The sequence below is a fragment of the Lethenteron reissneri genome, chromosome 34 (assembly GCF_015708825.2).
Source record: "Lethenteron reissneri isolate LAM-NWPU_2019-01 chromosome 34, ASM1570882v1, whole genome shotgun sequence".
Lineage (NCBI taxonomy): Eukaryota > Metazoa > Chordata > Hyperoartia > Petromyzontiformes > Petromyzontidae > Lethenteron > Lethenteron reissneri.
The window spans coordinates 14,820,984-14,842,440 of NC_083812.1; the positions used below are offsets into that span (position 1 = coordinate 14,820,984).

The window sequence follows — 21,457 nt, forward strand, 5'->3', positions numbered from 1 at the left end:
TTGGTGGCAAAACCCTTCTTGGCAATCACAGAGGTCAGACGTTTCTTGTAGTTGGCCACCAGGTTTGCACACATCTCAGGAGAGATTTTGTCCCACTCCTCTTTGCAGATCTTTTCCAAGTCATTAAGGTTTCGAGGCTGACGTTTGGCAACTCGAACCTTCAGCTCTCTCCACAGATTTTCTATGGGATTAAGGTCTGGAGACTGGCTAAGCCACTCCAGGACCTTAATGTGCTTCTTCTTGAGCCACTCCTTTGTTGCCTTGGCCGTGTGTTTTGGGTCATTGTCATGCTGGAATACCCATCCACGACCCATTTTCAATGCCCTGGCTGAGGGAAGGAGGTTCTCACCCAAGATTTGACGGTACATGGCCCCGTCCATCGTCCCATTTATGCGGTGAAGTTGTCCTGTCCCCTTAGCAGAAAAACACCCCCAAAGCATGTTTCCACCTCCATTTTTGACGGTGGGGATGGTGTTCTTGGGGTCATAGGCAGCATTCCTCCTCCTCCAAACACGGCGAGTTGAGTTGATATCAAAGAGCTCCATTTTGGTCTCATCTGACCACAACACTTTCATCCAGTTGTCCTCTGAATCATTGGCAAACTTCAGACGGTCATGTATATGTGCTTTCTTGAGCAGGGAGACCTTGCGGGCACTGCAGGATTTCAGTCCTTCACGGAGTAGTGTGTTACCAACTGTTTTCTTGGTGACTATGGTCCCAGCTGCCTTGAGATCATTGACAAGATCCTCCCGTGTAGTTCTGGGCTAATTCCTCATCGTTCTCATGATCATTGCAACTCCACGAGGTGAGATCTTGCATGGAGCCCCAGGCCGAGGGAGATTGACGGTTCTTTTGTGTTTCTTCCATTTGCGAATAATCGCACCAACTGTTGTCACCTTCTCACCAAGCTGCTTGGCGATGGTCTTGTAGCCCATTCCAGCCTTGTGTAGGTCTACAATCTTGTCCCTGACATTCTTGGAGAGCTCTTTGGTCTTGGCCATGGTGGAGAGTTTGGAATCTGATTGATTGATTGTTTCTGTGAACAGGTGTCTTTTATACAGGTAACAAGCTGAGATTAGGAGCACTCCCTTTAAGAGTGTGCTCCTATTCTCAGCTTGTTACCTGTATAAAAGACACCTGGGAGCCATAAATCTTTCTGATTGAGAGGGGGTCAAATACTTATTTCCCTCATTAAAATGCAAATCAATTTATAACATTTTGGACATGCGTTTTCTGGATGTTTTTGTTGTTATTCTGTCTCTCACTGTTCAAATAAACCTACCATTAAAATTATAGACTGATCATTTCTTTGTCAGTGGGCAAACGTACAAAATCAGCAGGGGATCAAATACGTTTTTTCCCTCACTGTACGTGACTTTACAGTAAGACCCAAAGAGTATGAATTCCTGCAGTCACGAAAGCTTTAAGTCAAGGTTTAGATTTTTGTTCAACCTAACATTTTGAGGGCTGCATGTATCGATCGTGTTTGCGGTGTTTGTGTGATAATGCTATGTGCTGCACATGCAGCAAATGCGTGTGTGCGCGTGCGCAATTAACATTAAATGATAGTTATTACAAACAAAAATAATTTGCAGCGCTTTGTTCATCCACTGCTGGGTGAATGCCTCCCCACGTTGTGTGGGTGATAGGGGTTGTTCGACCAGCATGGCAAATCATGTGTCATGGAAGTTGCGGGGACATCCAGGATCAGTTGGGATGTCACTCACCGCTGGTGCCAGTGGTTATTGGCTATCGAACTGACATCACCGTCGAGTTCATGTCGTTGGAAACGAAACAATGTGGAAATGTTCATCCGCCACTGTGCATGTGCTTAGTTATTTACAGTGCCGTGGAGAGGTCGTTCCCAACCTTTTCACGATGGCGAGAAGGGCGCCGCGCTGGCGAGATGTGAATTACCTCGCCTGGTATGCAGGAGATCGTGGGTTCAATTTCGACCCTAACACCTGTATATTTGGAGTTTGCATGTCTCTCTCCCTGTGGTCGCGTGGATTTTTCTCCCGGTCCTCCAGTTTTTCCCTCCACGTTTAGAAACATTGTGTATTTGGCTGCTATGAATTTCCACGTATCAGCCACTTTGTTGAGCTATCATTTGTGGCCAGGTCGCTTCAGAAAAAGAGCTAAATAGCTCAGTGGGCCTTACCTGCTAGAGATTAAAAATAATAGAGTTGTTTTTAGTGTGCGGACCCCTTTTCAATCTCCCAAATTTTTGCGAACCACCACATGCTACGAGTAGTTAATTGAAATTGTACATTTCCCTGGTGAGGGATGACTAGTTTCACCAGGGGTCTGTGGGACCACAGGTTGGGAAACCGCTGCCCTAGGGAAATCGCCTTGAGCTGCAAGGTGGCTCCAGTTTGTGTTCAACGGAGATGTGGCGTCCGGCCGTAATCTTGCCAACAAAGTGCGTGGGGTAATCGCGTCGCATTAATAGCAACACTTACTGCCATTACAATTTTTGTAAAACTTTAATATACAAGTTTCTCCTCACTCTACACGGTAGTAGTAGTAGATGCTTTCCGAATAAATGGGTGCGACAAAGCTAAACTGCACGAGGAGACAATAAGCGCGTACAGCACACACAGTACACAGAGTGTACACACACAGTACACACACAATACACACACAGTACACACACAGTACACACACAGTACACACACAGTACACAGAGTACACACGCAGTGCACACACAATACACACACAGTACAAAGAATATACACACAGTACACACACAGTACACAGAGTACACACACACAGTACACACACAGTACACAGAGTATACACACAGTACACACACAGTACACAGAGTATACACACAGTACACACACAGTACACAGAGTATACACACAGTACACACAGTACACAGAGTACACACACAGTACACAGTATACACAGAGTATACACAGTATACACACAGTACACACACAGTACACACAGTACACAGAGTACACACACACAGTACACACACAGTACACAGAGTATACACACAACGTTGTCCCAAGTCCGACCGCATAGCCACATGTAGAGTGAATTCAAACCGCGGATAGCAAAATTTTGGTATAAATAGTTAGGCCGCATATATAGCGTTAAATCGTACAAACCAAATCGGCATAAAGCGAGGGGAAAACCTTGACCTTCTCTCCGTGCCCATTTGGTTTCCGGAACCAAACAATCGGAAGTAAAATATGAAACTTTATACATGTTGATGGATAGTTTTCTTGGCAACACCATCATCTTAAACCAGAAAAGAACAAAATGCGATACATAAACCCTTAACGTTCGCGGGTTTTACAATCAAGGTTTTGCGTATTTGCGACAAATTAACTTTAATTATACATTTTCTGGAATGGTGTACTGTGTTAGCGTTACCCATAGCCCCCAAGCAAGAAGCAAGAGTTGCATTATTACAGATAAGTTTAAATAACACCATGTAATATTTATTTATCTATTAATTGACATTTTCACTTTTGAATATGTTTATGACATCCTTATGAAGGTAAGTAAAATAACACAGTACTATACAACATATGTATTGATTAATATATACATACAGTTTATATGTGAAGTACTCTTGAAGACGCTTGGACACCGTAGTAAGGCACACGTGTTTATTTACACAATGGTCGTACAGCACTGGAGGGGTGTATCGGCCCCCTCACCCGTATAACTGGGGATACACCTCTAGCTATCCTTCCTACCCCGAGTCCTCCACTAACGGGCTAGGGGAGGCTGTCTGGCCCGACACTGGTCAGTCGGGCTACGGTACCCGGAGTCCCAGAGTACTGACTCTGGTTCACGGGACCACGCCACTGGCTCCAGCCTGCGCTGCCCTGATAAGGGCGGCGTCCCAGGGGGAGTCCAGGGCCTATCTGGTCGGTCTTCCGTCTTCCCCTAATTACTCTAAGACTGAACCCCGAGCTCTCTGGCTCATCCCTTTTTATACCCCCCTAGAGGATCACAACCCCCCTCACGCCGTCCGGTGCGGACGTCGTTGCGGGCACCATCCCGTGTACTCGCGGAGTCCCCGCCCACTGTGTTTGTTATCCGTTAGCTCCTATGCAAACAGCCCTACACAAACAGCCCCTCTGTAACAGCCCTACATATGCTTAAACATAATAAATCTGTATGACCCCAAACGCGATTCTCCTCATGAGCTTTGAGTATTAATATTCGCCGATTGACTATTCGCTCCGTCCTCAAGGAACGTATCCCCCCCCTCCCCCCGCGAATGGGAATGGTTTACTGTCATGGTGTGTTCCTCGCGACGCAGCCATCCACAGAGCTCCTGCGCACGAGATGCTTGACTCAATCTTGATTTGAAGCTTTCGTGACTGCAGGGATCCATGCTCTTTGGTTCTTTCGGTAAAGTCACGTAGGTAGAAATAAAATAAGTAAAGAAATCATATTTCACGACGTTTCGATCGCAACACCAGTGGTCGTCCTCAGGCGGAAAACATTTTCCAGCAGTGGCACTGCTGGATTATTTTGTAATTTTTATTTTATTTTATTTTTCTACCTACGTGACTTTACCGAAAGAACCAAAGAGTATGGTTTACTCACTTTGTCTCTACGCGGTGGATGCCCTCCTGGGCATGCTGTCTCCTCTCCGCTGACACTCCCTCGTTAGTATAAACCACGCTGGCATTGGCACGTCCAGCAAGCGTGCCTTACGCAGGCCCCCAAAAACGTCCTGTAACAGTCGATGCGATGTCTCTGTGCTCATCCTCTCTCTGAGAGTGTGTCGACCCGTAATAATGTAGACATCTTGTGTACGTGTGTACGGTACATGTGTGTCCCACGTGTGGGGGGAGCGGCAGTGTAGGGGTTAGTATGCTGCGCTACGAACCCGGCGACCGGAGTTCGATTCCTGCTCATGGCTAACACCAGTGACGATTATCTGAAACGGTCCTGGGCCTCCCCGAGGTTGACTCAGCCTCATATGAGTACCTGTGCGGTGTGTAATCATCGTCACTAGGGAGACAAAGGCAGTCTGGCGTGGTGTAGGCCACCCACCTCCTCGTGTGCTGTGATGGCCTTCATAGGTGCTCGCTAACAGCATCTTTGTCCCACATGCCAACAGTTGGCATCGTGGGGAGCACGGGTGGTGCATCTGCCAGTCATCTCAGTCACCCCCCCGTGGCCTCAACGTGCACCTAGCCTGGCACAACCGCCTTGGTGACATCACCGTCACTAAATGGCGAACGGCGAGAGAGCGCTTATTAAAAACGAATTGGTGCTCTGCAAAGTCACGTGGAACGTATTTCACAATCATTAGGCATGTGCTGCTTGCAGCCACTAAGCTTGCGAGTGGACAGAACTAATCGCATATCTGCATTTCCCATAAATATGCTAAATTCCTCTTGATATGCAATTTATTTTGTCAAGACGCTCTTCGCCCCTCCATCCCAGCATAAATAGTCGCTCCAAGCCTGGGGCGTGCCATTCAGACTCTGTCTACTTGACAGACCTGTTCTCCACCTGAGGACGGCTGCTTGCGTTGTGGCCGAAACGTCGTGAGAATTATTTTATTATGTTTTATTTTTATTATTTTATTATTTTCCTTCTACGTGACTTTACCGAAAGAACCAAGACGATCAATGGGTTATCTTCGAAAGCTGGACTGTGGTGGGTCGCGAGGACTGGAGTTTGCGAAGCTCTGGACTCAAGGAGTTGGATTAGGAGGCACTCGCCCAACCCCTTGAGCCACAATGAAGCCGTTGGCAAAAGCCTCTCCATCTGAGCAGCCACACGGCGCTTGCACCGCAGCCCCGAGGGTCAAGCGGGAATTAAGAGGCTCACGAGGATGATTACGGTGGGAGGTGGCGGTGGCCTGGGGAGGCCTTCATCCACAGCAGTGGACGGACCATGGCTCATGATGATGAGAGGAATGATGGTGTGCAGCTCGGTGAACAACAGGTGCACACCCTGAACGTGCGGGCACTTGCACCTCCCAGACTAAGAGAGGCCACGTTGACCTTATGTTTGACATTTAATGAAAAATTTAAAGTTTTATTTGCAATGTTTTATTGCCAAAATTCATGGTATTTGTTGACCTCGTAATGCATTCTGTTTGACTAGTTGCAGCAGCAGCAGCAATAATAATATCCAAAACACCAATAATTATTATTTGTATTTAATTATATGTAGGGTAATTGAAGTGAGAGAGGGGAGTAAACATGGGCTCACTGCTCATGTTATACTATATAAGGCATTTTGTGAAAGGAATGTTAAATGCATCTGATGTTATCTGTAAATGAAATGAGCAAGCGAGCTCCCCCCTCGGGGCAAGCAGAGGATGCAGACAGCAGGGGTAGGTCTGGGGAGCTCAGGCACCAGCTTGTCCGTCCAAAAATATTATTTTTTTTCCCCCCAGATCATTCTATAGGCGTCGCATCTTTTAGACAAATAATCCATCCGCTTCTCTCGCAGGGCATTGCGACGGGCCCGCGGAAGTTGATCTCGCAGAGCTGCCTCTGAGATTCCTTCCACTGACCTCGGGTCCACGCAGTAGGTGGCAGCACTTTCCCACCAAGAGTCGCATGACAGTTAAACCGATAATTTTAATTAATAATACTTTAATTCTGTATAGCGTCATTCATGCCAACAGCATCCCGCAACGATATGAGGACCAAATTCTATATACGTGGTTGGCTACATACGGCGCGAAAGAATTCAAAAGCGCGCACACGTGCATACCGAGAAAAAGAAAACGCTACGACCAAGTAAAATGAAAAATGAATAAACAAATTAGGAAATGGCACCAAAACAAAAATCGGAAACAACAACAACAAAAGTTATCACAACAAAGAAATGAGTCCCATTAGAGTTGTAATTTAGCCAAATTAAGTTCAAAACCAATTTGAATGTGATGGGGGCCAGGGAGGGGGGTCTGTGCTGTCATTGGTGGCCATGTTGAGACTCATAACTCGCTGCACTTGAGAACCCAGTTTAATCACAGGCTAATGCCTGGACTTGAACACGGCATTCCAGCAGTGCCGCCTCTAAATCGTTAGGACTGGAGGTTGTGGGGGAGGAGGTTCGCTGTGGCCTCCTGTACATTCTATTCCTCGGAAGATACCAAGGGTCAGCCCTGTGTTGTGTTGTGCGGCCTAGTTAAGTGACTGGCCCGATTGGTTTCATTTTGTTGGCTCTCACAGATGTCGTGAAATCTCCAGGGGCACACCTGTGAGACTGCTCTTGACAGGTGCGGACCGACCTGTTTGGCCGCTGTGCAGCGTGTTTACAATTAATTACGTGGCTCATTGTGTAACAGCAGTCAGTACATAAATAGAATGCACCTTCCCACATTTTCTTAATGCTACCCCAAGGCCACAAACGGTGACGGGGACCCACACTCGTACTAGATGCATGCACGCATAGCCCTTTGTCAAGCCACTGCTGGTTGAGGGCCTCGCCGCGCTGTGTGGGACGTTGAAGTTATTGGACCATACTTTACCACGCTGGTCAGCCAGGGCTTTGTGTAGGCGAGGAGCATAGACTGACGTTTGGAGCGTAGGATTTCAGTCCATCAATGGATTTTGCTGTAGTGCTCTTACTGGTACCATCCGTGGTGGTCGCCCCATCCAACACTCAATATGCAGACTCAAGCTCTTGCTTGGCTTGCATCCTCTGACGAGATGGGGCGCATGCCGGGTGATTTTGTGCCAACTCCTAGAAAACGTGAGCATAGCGGCTCAATTCAATGAGAGAGCTGGCGATTTTGGCGTTGATTCTTTTTAACGGTCAAGAGTGGTAATGCGGCCGCTACCGGGTGATATGAAGGGCGTGCGTTTTCACGCTGCGTCTTCGTAAGACGTCATTCTTGTCATCACCATCATCACCACCACCACCACCACCGAGGTCACATGGGTTCTCACGTTTAAGATTCCCAGACGGTTCACTGTGTGTGTGATGTGGCAGTTCGCTGTGCTTATGAGCGGTGGTGGTTCCCTGTTTGTATGACGCGGTAGGTCGCTGTATGTGTATCATGCGTAAGTAAACTGTGTCGTAAAACTTAGCGTATAAATAAATAACAATAAAATTACTCGTTGTGAATTACATGTTCATAAGTAGACAATTGCTGCCTTAAGGTTTTAATTAAAAAAACTATTTAAAACTCCAAGAGTAAAACTGTAAAAGTGTGTGAATGTAACCTCTGGGTTGCCACCTTCATCAGCGTCAAAGGCATTGGCATTGTCAGGTAAATGATAAGCACCATTTACTTAGCCCATTACTGCCATCATCACCACCACTCGCACCTCACCACTATCATCACCCATATTACAATCGCTGCTGCCACCTATAACGCCATCAACATCAGTCTCATCACAATCATCGGCATCAACACCATCACTCATTCCCGTACCTCCGATTAGTACGGTGGGAAATAATTTCAACATTCATGCATACACATTCGACACGGCCAATTAAGAAAGTTGTCACGTGATGAACAAACGTGCCAATGTATTACGGCTTCACTGGCACGGCCGGTGTGTGTGAGAGCAATCCACACGTTTAACAATTTGGTGAGAGAGTAATCCACACACGTTTTAATAATTTGGTACCCCGCCTCGTCTGGCAAAGCGTTTTTGCATTTGGGCAGCTCCACGGATCAGGAAACTATGATTTATGGTAGGTATCGTTTTGGAGATAATTAATTATGGTTTTATCAAAAGTGGCTCATTAATGGATGCGGCGGCGAGTGGTTTGGCACAAACGCGAAAACTTTCAGCATCATCACCCGGTATTATGGAAGTTAAACAAATCATCTGCATCTGAAACACAGTCCTAATTGGATTTCGTACTGTGCTTAAGTGAAGATCCACTTCATGATTATATTAATGATTACTGACTGCCAGTGTGGAATATAATCCTGGAGCCATATCGCTCATTTCAACGTTTATTGCAAACGCGTCACAATTGCAAACTCATCACATGGGCCAGAGCAGAAGCTGGTACCACCTAAGGTAGCACAACTTGAATCATACCGATGTATTTGCACTGCTAACGAGAGTGAATTATTTGATAACGCACTCGTTTCAAATGGTTAATTATTACTCAATTCACTGTTGTTGGCCAAATAAGGAAATTGGAACTAATAAAGGTATGCCCCCTCCCCAGGTGATACCGGCAAGTGATAATTATATATATATATATGATGTGGGCTTATGGACTACATCATGCCTTGGTGCAGCAATGATATTGCATCTGCTCATCGGTGTTATGCTCGTGAACCTGGTGCTGCAAACCAGCAGGTGGGGAGCGGTGGTGTAGCGGTTAGCGCGCTGCACTACGAACCCGACAACTCGGGTTCGATTCCGGCTCACGGCCACCACCTTTGACGATTATTTGAACCGGTCCTGGGTAACTGGTGCAGTGTATAAACATCGCCACTGGGGGAGACAAAGGCGGTCGGGCGTAGTGCTGGCCACCCAAACTCATGCGTACCGTTCCGGCTTTCATAGGTGTTCGCTAACAGCACTTTCCCCAACAGTCTGTTCAGGCTACACAGGGGGTCTTTGTTTTTGTTAACCAGCTGGTGGGAAATCAATACGAGCACATTCATGGACCTGTAGAACCATATTAAATAATTAATGTGCACAATTAGTGGGAGTATAGCGCCAAATTTTAAAAGTCACGGTCAGAATTTTCGGAGCAAATGTTCTCTTTTGCGCCAGAAATACGAGGAGAGAAAGACACTTGTAAAGAGAGACGTGCGAAGGCAGAGAGAGCAACATGAGTAGAGACAGGGAGAGACACACTGGCATACGAGGATAGGGACGTGAGGAGAGACAGGGAAAGAGACAAACGGAGCGAGGCATTGTGGGAGGGGAGAGGGTCGAATCCCCTGTTCCACATCGGTGATGGTGACATTGTTCCATACATACATAGTTGAATCGCTAACTGAGATCCTTGGAACTGACGGACACCGCACCGCTGAGTCCTGCATTGGCTCCCTACTGTGGATCAGCGTATCATGACAACTTGCCCATTGTAAAGCAGCCATACATCTCACAAGGCCAAATGTTGCCAGCTAAGCATGGCTCTGTTCTCAAAAGCCCGCACGAGCAGGAAATTAAAAGAGTCTGTAATATAGTGCGGAATAAGCCTTTGGAATAACCCTTTTGTCTCCTTAAGTTGTCGTTTCGGCATTTGTGTTTGCGTCCACAGCATAAGTGCCAAAATGCGTTCCTGCTTTTAGAAGGATTTGCATTATCCACGGCCCATTCTCTCTCCGAAGAGGGAGGCTTGGAATTAAAAACAAAGGCTTACGGGGTGAAAGTGCCACGGTCCTTGCCGTGCCGTGTTGCCGCGCGTTTGCATGTCCGTCACGGGTGGGGGGGGGGGGTATTGACGCGCGGACTCGCCCGCTCGTCGCTCGTATTGTCATGGGGAAAAAGACGGCGATGGACGCCCCCCGTATTTATTTCACGGATGAATATCTTCGCCCCCGCAGCCGCTCTCATTCCTGTATTCACGCCAGCAAGGCCTGCTTGTTGCGTCATGAATGCACGCCCCACTATTGCAGTAAATTTTTGTAAGTAAATAATCCGAGGCAGAGGAAAAGGATCCTCGCCGCCGGAACGTTACCGGGGCTTTTTGACGTGCTCTGGCTGCGACGCGCAATCCGCCGCGCTAATATGTCCTGACACTGGCTCATTGACGTCGCCCACCCCCCCTTCCTCTTTCGCAGAGTGACCGACCGGAGCGCGATGTGCTGACGTGCGGTTGCCTTGACGTCGTAAACGTGGTTCGCGTGGAGATGATGCGCGACCCGGAGTAAGCGCTGCGCGGGAGCCATGGCCTAATTCCGTAATGTGCGACGGGCGGCTCGTAAGAGAGCTCAGGTGAGTGCCGCGAATGTGGATCCCCTGAGTCTCTTTAATCCCCTAAGTGGCTTCGTTTTTTTTTCGTGTGTTTGATGCACGCGACGTTATTGGTCGCGGGACAAACGACCAAATGTTTTGCTTTTGAGAGTCCTCTCGGAGCTGTTCCCCGGACAACTCGATTTAGTTCTTTTTTCCTGCATTATCATATTTAAGATACAATTTAAATTATTTTTGCCATTGCTTGTGCTGCTGTTCTTCCAAACGTAATTAATTAAAAGCGGCCATTGTTATTTTTCATCCTGCAGGTGGAAGCGGAGCTGCTGAGCAAGACGCATCATAGTATTATAAAAAAAAAAATCCCATCGCCGCCAGGCCCCCAACGCGAACTCTGCGACTAACGATGGAGGGTCAAGTGAAAGACCACAAGAAAAGTACACTGGCCTCTCGTCTGCCGCGGCTGACGCGCCGCTCTCCGGCACGGCCGGCCGTGAGCAGCGGCAGCAGCCCCCTGTACGTCGACTCGGGCACGAGCTCCGCGTCGGGGAAGACCAGCAGCAACGGCAGCGACAGCATCACCGGCAGCGCCGGGACAGGCGACTCGGCGGGCAAGCGCTTTAGCTTGTTCCGGCGCCCGTCGTTTGCGCTCCGGAGCAGCAAGAAGAAGACGCCGTCGTCCCCGACGGCGGCGGCATCGGTAGCGACGCCCACGATGGTGCCGATGCGGCCGATGGGAGGCGATGCGGCCAACCGCGACTCGATGGGCAGCGGCGAGCGGGAGTTCAGCTTCTGCGAGTCGCCCCGTGACGGGTTCAACTCGGCCACCCTTGAGTCCAAGTCGAGCCGCTGCAGCAGCAGCGTGGACAGCAGGGATGACGCGGCCTCGGGCTCGAGGTTCTCCCGAGGCTTCCGCTTCCCGACGGGCGGCGAGCGCAGCAGCAAGAAGGTGAAGCGGTCGCTCTCCGACTCGTTCGCTCGCGAGTCGCTGCTCACGTCGGCGACACGCGGCGTGTTCCGCAGCTGCATCCGGCCCAACCGCAACTCGGGAGAGTTCGACAAGGCAGTGATGACCGGCTACCGCAACGCCGCCGTGGCGCTTCCCCTGCTGGAGCTGACCGAGGAGACGGATCCTCGGGAGCTCCAGGAGAGGGAGGCTGCGCCGGCGATTGCGGCGCCGGTAGAAGGGGAGGAGGAGGAGCGGTCGCCAGGCGTGGACTCCCTTGAGGCGGCCGTGGAGAGGCCGCTGAGGTTCGTGAAGACGGCGTCGGCAGACAACGTGTGCGAGGTGTGGAGCCTGACAGGGTCGCGGGAGAGCTCCGTCTTCCAGAACATCATCGTGAAGACGCAGAGCACCTCCAGCCACGTCTGGGAGAGAAACCAAGCCGATGTCGACGGCGATTCGGCCCCCCGAGCCGGCGACGGGAAGAGTCCACGTCGGCTCCACCAAGCGGACGGGCCGAACGCCGCCGATCAATCGGCGATGAAAAACGCCAACGCACACGCCGGCGTTGACCGAGTGGACGATGACGACAAGCGGGGCTGCCTCGAGAAGCCCGCGACAGCGCCGACTGACGGGCACAACGGCCGTCACCGCGCCTCCCCGGGAACGTCTGCGCCACACCCCGGCACCGTCAGCCCGGCGTCCCCGCGAAGGACACCGGCGAGGGCGGACCCGTCGCGGCCCGGCCTTCCTCTCGTCGCCGAGACTCGCTCCGCGGAGAGGGAAGCCGCGGCGCCCGGCGTCGACGGGCGTGCCGTGGGCGGATCGCGCTTTTTTTACCAGGGCGGCTCGGCGCATCACCCCGCGACGAACCCTTGCGGTGTCGGCGTTGCTCCGACAGCGGCTGACGCGCCGGCCCCCTCCGGGGACGTCACCGGCACCCGGGGGGTCGACCCCCGGGGCACGGAGAGCGGCCCCGAGAGCTTGGCGTGGAGCGTGAACGAGAGCGTGGTGCGGGCCGGCGGCGCGACGGCGGCGCGGCGGCGCCAGGCCCAGGAGCTGCACATCGAGGAGGTGGCGGTGGCGGCCGCGTGCTGGGACGAGGCGCACGGGGCGGCGGGGGGACCCGGCGCGGACCCTGGCGGAGACGCCAGCTTTCCGCACAGACCTCTTCCGCTCAAGGGTAAACACATTCCGCCGTCGCTACCGTGCAACTTGTGACCGTAACAGTTCACCAGAGGCCTCGTTGACCCGAATATTATACCGTACGGATGTAAGAGAGGAGGGCGTTGCTTTTCCTAACCCACACAATTGATGTAATAACAGTGGTTCTGCGGTTGTCAGTAGGATGCCTGTCACAACAGGTGTGTAGGACTGGTTGTGTGCCGGCTGTTGTGACACTCAGATTGTAGTGAAATGGAGGGAGGGTTAGTAGTCTGCGCAGTTGATCTGCTTATATATAAAACAAATACAAAACCAAAGCGTGCGACCATTTGACCTAGGCACCACGTGACTTTAAGTGGTTCATTGAGCTGGTAAACTGTCGGTGTGTACAAATCACTCCAGTGTGTACGGTGGCTCGGCAGGCCAGACAGTGCGTTGGTGCTCACATGGCCAATCGAGTTGTACGTTACTCGATACAGGACTTAAACAAAAAACGCCAATCGCTGACGCAGGGTTTCGACGTTCGAGCCGTCAAAGCCGCGGTCGCACGCTCCACCCGGCTGTGAGCGGAGCCCGCATTAGCGGGGAGCCTCGTCCGTCCTTCTGCGCTGCCGTGATTGATCCGTTCGGGGAAACTCGGGCGAGCGGAAGTTTGTGCGCACTCCTGCCTACTCGCCCAACCCTGTTTTGCGTGGCAAGCTGCCGATGATCAAACCATCTTACTGCGTACCGATTTTTCAAAGCAAAAATCGCTTACATTTGTGTTCCCCTTCACCACAATGTTTATAGATCACATGATAAGTGGCTTATCATGTGGAAATTAATAGCAGCCAAATACTGTAAATGTATGCTTATATATGTGGAGGGAAAAGCCTTACGACCCGGAGAAAGATCCACACGACCACGGAGAGAACATGCAGACTCCAAATATACAGGCATCAGGGTCGGGATCGAACCCACGACCTCCTTTATACCAGGCGAAGTAGTTAACATCTGGCCAGTGCGGTGCCCTGGTCAGCTCGGCTATCGGCCCGCAAACAGGCTACCATGCACGGTTGCACGTTGTGCGTCGACAGGGCCTTGTGACGCGGCGTAAACCAGCAAGGGGCCCCGCGCACGGAGCGTGACAAAATCCCACGCGGTTACGCTCTGAGCTCTCGTCATCCCGCTGGGGTGGTGGGGGGGGGGACCCAGTCGACACAATGCGTTACGGCTGCCCCCACCGCGTATAGTGGCCTCACAACTCAAACACGAGGTAGACAGAGCATATTAGAGTTGTGTTCAACATTGCCTGCGGATCCATTCCTTTTGCTCTGCCCACTCCCAACACTGCTATTGACTCTCCCCCTCTGCCCCGAGGGGAGCCGTACTCTTGGCCATTAACTGCGTGTCGCTCTCGCAGGATAGTGTCGGGATGTCTGATTGGCTGCTTCGGCATTGAGGGTTTTGGGAGTGGAGAAGGAAATTGACGGCAAGGCGAGCTGAATGTGCTTGGGGCAGTCGATTATTGTTATTATTTTTTTTTAATACAGTCGCTGAGCACAGGTTCCGAATTCCCACAACGCCGAGCGGCAAGCAACAAACAGCACGATTGAAGCTGTAAAATAGAGTTAACACGTTTCTTGAATTGAGCGAGGTTCAAAGAGCGCTGGAGGGAAATCCTAAGTCGAGCAACGCGAGCGAAGATTTAACCGTCTCCTCGTACTTCCCTCTTTGCCTCTCCACCGGCCACCCCTCCGTCCCAAACATCTCCTGAAAAAAAAAACTGCCGAGGTCTCCTAAACCTGACGCTTGTTTTCGTCGTGCGATTGGCGCGTGACCCTGCAGCGGGCGGCAGGGCGCAGGCCGGGGAGTTCTTGCGGCGCTTGTCTGAGGGCTCGGAGGGAGATGGAGCGCTGAACGACGACAACGACGGCGGTGGTGGCGGCGTGGCGGTTACTGCGGCGGCGATGCCGGTGCCGGCGTCGCGGCACCGGCAGCACGACGAGGACCGGAGGGACCGCGGCGAGAGCTTCGCCTCCTCTGGAGTGAACAGCATGGTGGGTCTCGCCCGCGTGCGCGCGGCGTCGCCGTCGCTCGTTTGCCCGGCTCCCGTGCCGAGCTGGCTCCAGAACGCCGATGAGTTCAGACGCGGGCGAAAGGCGGAGGAGGGGCAGACCGCACCGGCCGTGCCTTTACATTTTTTAAGTCACGTTTTGTCTTCTGGATAAAGTGTCACCGTGTGAAATTCAACGACGTTTATTTGGTCATTGCGATGTGCCCACTCGCATCGCCATTGCAATTTATTTTAATTGTGACGGTAACTTGCAGCCCTCGGCGAAGGCCTCCCTCACGCGCCGCCTTCGGTCGTGGGAGTCAACTCACCGCTTCTCAACATCCTGGCCAGTGCGGTGAGGCCTGGGAGGGTAGACTCAGTGGAACAGTGCATCTTGATGCGCCGCACTCTGTTGCCCACAACGTAACCGTGCAATGACAAGCGGAAGGTGGATTCAAGAGGCACGGCTTCGAGCCTTGTGTTTATACATCACGTGCCACCTGCATGCCATCTTTCGCCTCCAAATACGTCTCACTTGGCAGACCAAAGAGGTGTAAATGATTAGGCAAATGCAAAAAAACCTCAACGCGTTCGTCAATAACTTTGCGTGAAAAGGCTAAATATATAACAATTATGGTCCTTTTCGATTTAAAGCTTTCGTGACTGCAGGGATTCATCTTCTTGGTTCTTTCGGTAAAGTCACGTGACTTTACCAAAAGAACCAAGAATAAATGATGGTCCTTCATCAAATCACAATGCTTTGTGGGCAGTGGTCGTCTTCATAGTATATCAATGCGCTGTGAAGAAGCTCCATTGCCTGAAACGTCGCCTATTACATTTTTTTAATGCCGCAGTGTCATTGACAAATGTGGGGTTTATTTCTTGTTAATTGTGCTCGTGCATCGCTTGCAACGCAGCAGCAAGCACCGCTAGATAACTGAGGTACAGACGGTAGTCGTAGTCCAGCAGTTGGAGGTCTACTGGACATCTGTGAAAGCTACTGAACATCGGATTCCTCCAGTACAAATCAATATTCTGAATCTGATGCTCAAGTGCGAAATCCTGTGCCTGGGTTTGGGGGGCTGTGCTGCCACTTCTGCCCACCGGGTGGCGGTGGCGGCCTTCTAACCCCGTGGGCCCAGTCGCGTTGTGCATCACGCGCAGCTGGGAGCAACGTTCCCTTTCTCTCTCCTCCCCCTCCACGCGTGGCCACGCTAAAAGCCTCTGCGCCGTCTTCGCCAGGCGTTTAAATATATATATATACTTTCTGGTTTCGTGACTGACGTGAACTTCTATTGCTCTACTTAAAATATTTTAAAAGAAAATATAACCTTTGATGATGTCCCCCTTTTTTTCATAGCAGCACGGCTGTGCACCCTGCGCAGGCAATTTCTTGCCATTTAATTCACATCCCTGTCCATCAGCAGGATCAAGTGTTCCCTTCCCCCCTATCCCCATCCCCATCCGCCCCCCACCCCTTCCTCCTCGCAGTCCAGCGGCCAGTCAGCCACTCGTGTCTTGTGGCCTGCACGCCGCTTGCAGAATGCATCCCCAGTTAGTGCAGCTGAAAATAAGTAAAAAAACAAAAGTGCGACATTAAAATATATTTTTTTTCCGGAAAAAAGTGTGAAAACGTTTCCAGCTCGATTTCTACGACGCCTTGGACCTTTTGCGTAGAATACGGAGTCGAGGGAGGGCTCCTCTTATCGGGTGTGAACGGTTTTTGTTCTTTACGTGGTGCCAGCGCTTCCAACGCTTCAGTGCGCGCGTCTTGCCGTCCACTCCCACCCTCTTATGTGTGTACAGGACATGCTGCACAGTCTGGGCTCTCTGGAGCTCGATGAGGATGACCTCATGCTTGACTCGGAGCACCTTGAACTATCGCTGAATGGGCTGAGCTTGCTCACAGGTGAGGGAGTGAGTGAGTTGTGGGCGAGCGAGTGACACCAGTTTAGCAGTGCACAATCCGCACCAAGTCTCAATACACTTTCTTTGTAGCAGGACCTGCACAGGATATTTAGAACATTTCTTATTTTTCATATTTTTTTTTTATATATACACGTGGGAGGAAACATTTTTACCCTGAGAAATCTGTATGTAAAGGTCGATAATCAGATTGCTCCATCCCCTTGTGCAGGCAACCTCATGTAGCACAGCAGATCTGTGTGCCACGCACAGAGTCCTTTTTCCGTGAGCCACCAACCCCACCTATGCAGTGCTGGATTGCAACCACGCATCACCATGTCTGAAAATGCCACTTCCATCTTTTTGAACGCCACTCTCGAACACTTCTTAGCCTACTCAAAAGACCGTTGGGAAAAGTGCCCATTATGGAAGTTACCATTGTCATTTGTTTAACAAGATGAGAACACAGAGAGCAGGATAGAGTCTTACTTGCAAGAGCGACCTGGGGAATTAGTCTGCCAGTAGGCGGGGTGCAATAAATCGCTGCTATGTGAGATCCCATTCAAGTAATTTGCGGCGTAATTTTCTTGAATTTGGCAAATGTGGACACTGACCCCTGGCACGCAATGCATCATGGGATCATGAACTTCCACTGTGAAACAGGTGACGAGTAGTAATATGGACATTCCACCCATAGTAATATGGTGATTAGACCCCTAGTAATATGGTCTTTACACTCATAGTAAGATGGTCATTAAGCCGGTAGTAATAAGCAGGGCGGCCACTGGATTCGAAGTGTGAACTTCACCAAGTGGCGAACGCGCTACTGCTCGGCCCTGTCACTTGATGTACGTATGTACGTTGAGCTGTTTTCGCAACCGTACTTAGCCAACCGTGCTAATCGGAGGTGCGGGGGAAGGACAACAGCGACTGGAAGAAGGAAGCACGGTGCACCGTAGTTGATGTGCTCCTCACAGGAACCACGAGCTTGGCGCCCTTTCAGCCCACACAGTGCTGTTCCATGCACCGCCTCGCTTATTCTCTTCACCCCGAATGGCAAAAGTGCTGCCGTTGAACGCTTAAATAAGTTCCCACATTAAGAGTTAAGAACGGTTAAATCGAATGTGACTGCAAATTTAAGGCGGGCTTTTTTTTTTTGACGTGCAGAGGTGATTGAATTAAGACCCGTAAAATTCACTGCGCGTATGAAATCTCCAGAACATGGGACCTGGACTGCTCCTACATCGCTTGTCAGCCCTGGGGCTCAATCTCAGGATCACAGGGAATCCCGTCTCGGTGTTCCTGTCGTGGCGTACTCTCTCCTCCCCCTCTCCAACGCTGCATTCTCAGAGCACCGTGTTAATTTGAGTAATGGGTCCCTTTTTACCCCTCGTACAAGCTAGCGATGTCCTTGCTATTTTTCTCCTCCTCCCCGTGTTCAAAGATAGCCTACACACAAACACGCCCCCCCCCCCCACCCTCCCTACTTGCACCCCAATTCCATCGTTATCTGTCCACCGAATTGGAGACGGCAGGTTGGGACTGATGGATTGTCAGCCTTCGTCCGAATCGGACCGTTTTGTCAATACCTATTTTAATTGTGGAGAATGCTCGTGGGGATTTGTTTTCAATTAGTGACCAATGGGCTTAATTGATGCACGGGGAACGGGGTGTTTGGCAGGCGGGTTGGGCCATGAGCAGGGGGCGTATCCCGGCCATTGATTCACCTCTGCCGATGATATTTGCATGAATCCAATAATGCCCTCTGTTTCAGCTACTTTGGTTTAGGGCACAGCAGCATAATTGGACAAAATTGCCAACAAGCGTATTGGATTTCCAGCCACTTTGAAAATGGAATGAAAAGTCCCCAAAAGGTTGATAATTTCGGATCGCTATTAGATGGGGAGGCATAGTATTTTATTTTTTGTTCTCTCGGGCTCTCAGGGTTTGGCAGGTGCTCTGCTCGTTTACAGAATCGGAGATAATTTAAGAAGCCCCACAAAGCACGTGCATATTAATTTATCCCCCACCGTGGCCACTTAATTCTGTGTGGTCCAAATTTGTTTGCCAATGGAGATGCTTCTAGTAACTGCGTCATGAAAAATCAAGTCCACAAAATTGCTGTCATACTTGCATTGTGTTAGTGCATTCTCAGGGTAACAGATGGATGAAAGAGTTAATTCAAATGGAAGGTTAATTCATCAATGATATTGATTTACAGAATTCAATCCTTTGATTAATTGAATTGATTTACCGTCCCAAATCCCATGAAGGAATGCTGCTACGAACTTCCCTGTCAGATCGGCGTTGGGGCAGATTAACACTGATTTGTTTTACAACAAGAAGGTCAACAGATTGCTGCGTGGTGGCCCCGCGTGGTGGGGCACGTGGCCCAGTCTTCTCCCTGGCTGCACTCACCACCGTGCCACCATGCTCATTTGAAGAGCTTTTCACAGCTAATAACTCGCAATTTTTATTTAATTTTACCGGGTTAGGCCTACTACTGAGCTTATGTCGCTCTTTTTTCAGAAGCAAACCTGGCCACAAATGATAGCTCAAAAAGAGTGGCTTATGTGGAAATTTATAGCAGCGAAATACTCTTAAACGTGTTCTGTTGATTATGAATGTGGAGGGAAAAACCGGAGGACCCGGAGAAAAATCCACGCGACCACGGGGAGAGAAACTTCAAATATACAGCAGGCGTAAGGGTTGGAATTGAACCCACTACCTCCTCCACGGTGGAGAGGAAGAATGGGCCATTGCCTGTAACGTCGCCTATTATTTACATATTGTTCTGTTCATGCCACACAGTGGTGTTTAGGAATAGGAGAGATAGGCAGCAGCCGTTGCTGTGTTTCAGGCCCAAGCTTATTTTACAGGGCTTTTCGTCCCAAGAGCGAAGAGACAACATTTATTTTTGGAACGGGTGGAAGATTTTTCCCACCTTTTTCTTCGTTTGTTTCGAGCAGCGGCAGTAGTAGCAGCAGTGGTAGCAGCAGTGGTAGCAGCAGTGGTAGCAGCAGTAGTAGCAGCAGTGGTAGCAGCAGTGGTAGCAGCAGTGGTAGCAGCAGTAGTAGCAGCAGTGGTAGCAGCAGTGGTAGCAGCAGTGGCAGCAGCAGTGGTAGCAGCAGTGGTAGCAGCAGTGGTAGCAGCAGTAGTAGCAGCAGTGGTAGCAGCAGTGGTAGCAGCAGTGGTAGCAGCAGTGGCAGCAGCAGTAGTAGCAGCAGTGGTAGCAGCAGTGGTAGCAGCAGTGGTAGCAGCAGTGGTAGCAGCAGTGGTAGCAGCAGTGGTAGCGGCAGTGGTAGCGGCAGTGGTAGCGGCAGTGGTAGCGGCAGTAGTAGCGGCAGTGGTAGCAGCAGTAGTAGCAGCATTGGTAGCAGCAGTGGTAGCAGCAGTGGTAGCAGCAGCTATGGAGCTGGCAGATACCCCACAGTGATGTTTCCTCGGGTCCTACAGCAAATGATTAGGCTGGCACTCGCTCTTTATTATTTTTCTATAATTGTCCACAGTCTCTTTATTAATAGCGACGGTTAAGAAAATTAAATATCCCCTCAGGTGAAATGGTTATATCAAACGGAGCCCGGCTGATGGGCCCAGGGATGCCTCTTAGTCATGTGACAATAAATCACAATTAAATTTACATAAAAACTATTATCCTCGTTCTGTTTAATGTTATCTGGATGAAGACTCACGGTGTGAAATTAACAAAGGTTTTGAATGTAATTGCGTTGTCCCGATTCGCATTGCAAGGGATTAATTTGAATAATTAATAACAATCATTTACTTGTGTCAATCCACTTCTGGATGAGAGCCTACCCATACCATTGAGGCCATCAGACTAAAATGAAGGCACTACCATCGCTGAGTAAACATTTCATAAATTCCTCCTCTAAGCTAGAACCAAGAGACTGGTTTCACTTCTTGGATGGTGTCCATAGTTATCCCGTCTGGGATGATAACTGTATATTTTGCGGTGCCAGTGGTGACTTCAAGGTGGACATTTGGAAAACCCTCTGCCTTATCCTTGTTCTGAAGACCCTGAATAATTCCTCAAATGGTATTAGATGTGACAAGCCAATGGGCTCCACTTGTCTGTTTAGCAATGGACTGCATGATAAACCGTCATTACATTTGTTTCATAATATAGGTTTTTGGGTCAGATCGCGTTATTTATTAAGACCGGAAGCAACAGGAGAGCTTCACCATTCTTGCCCGATGAAGCTGATTGTAATTATCAGCGAAACGTCGTACTCAAATTTAAAATGCTGTTGATCCTCTCTTCAGCACACCGGTGGGCTAAAGAAGTGAATTATTTTGTCCTTTGAAAACGTGACACATTTTTGACTGTTTGGCCGTGTCGGGTGGTGGAGGGTTACGACACATTTATAAATAACGCGATCTGACCCAAAAACCTATATTATGAATAATATTGGTCGCGAAAGCCTACGTGTTAAATGGATATATTTGTTTTTTTACATTTGATTGAGCTGAAGTAAAATAAAAATGATCGGTTCAAAACTGTCTTGCGACAAACTAAACTAACTGCGATTTTTATTTTACCAGGTGAAG

The 21,457-nt window shown here is 49.9% G+C and overlaps 1 protein-coding gene across 7 annotated transcripts in view; it reads left to right on the plus strand.

Annotated features, from left to right (window-relative positions):
• The window catches only part of LOC133350731 (uncharacterized), a 59,671-nt gene that overhangs the window by 17,158 nt on the left and 21,056 nt on the right, over window positions 1-21,457 (plus strand). For all 7 annotated transcript variants that reach the window (XM_061565406.1, XM_061565404.1, XM_061565403.1 and 4 more), the window contains 4 exons: window positions 10,712-10,865; window positions 11,153-12,967; window positions 14,776-14,987; window positions 16,790-16,892. In XM_061565406.1, the coding sequence (XP_061421390.1) occupies window positions 11,248-12,967; window positions 14,776-14,987; window positions 16,790-16,892 (2,035 nt within the window). In that variant the 5' untranslated portion in view covers window positions 10,712-10,865; window positions 11,153-11,247. The remainder of the gene's footprint in view (window positions 1-10,711; window positions 10,866-11,152; window positions 12,968-14,775; window positions 14,988-16,789; window positions 16,893-21,457) is intronic.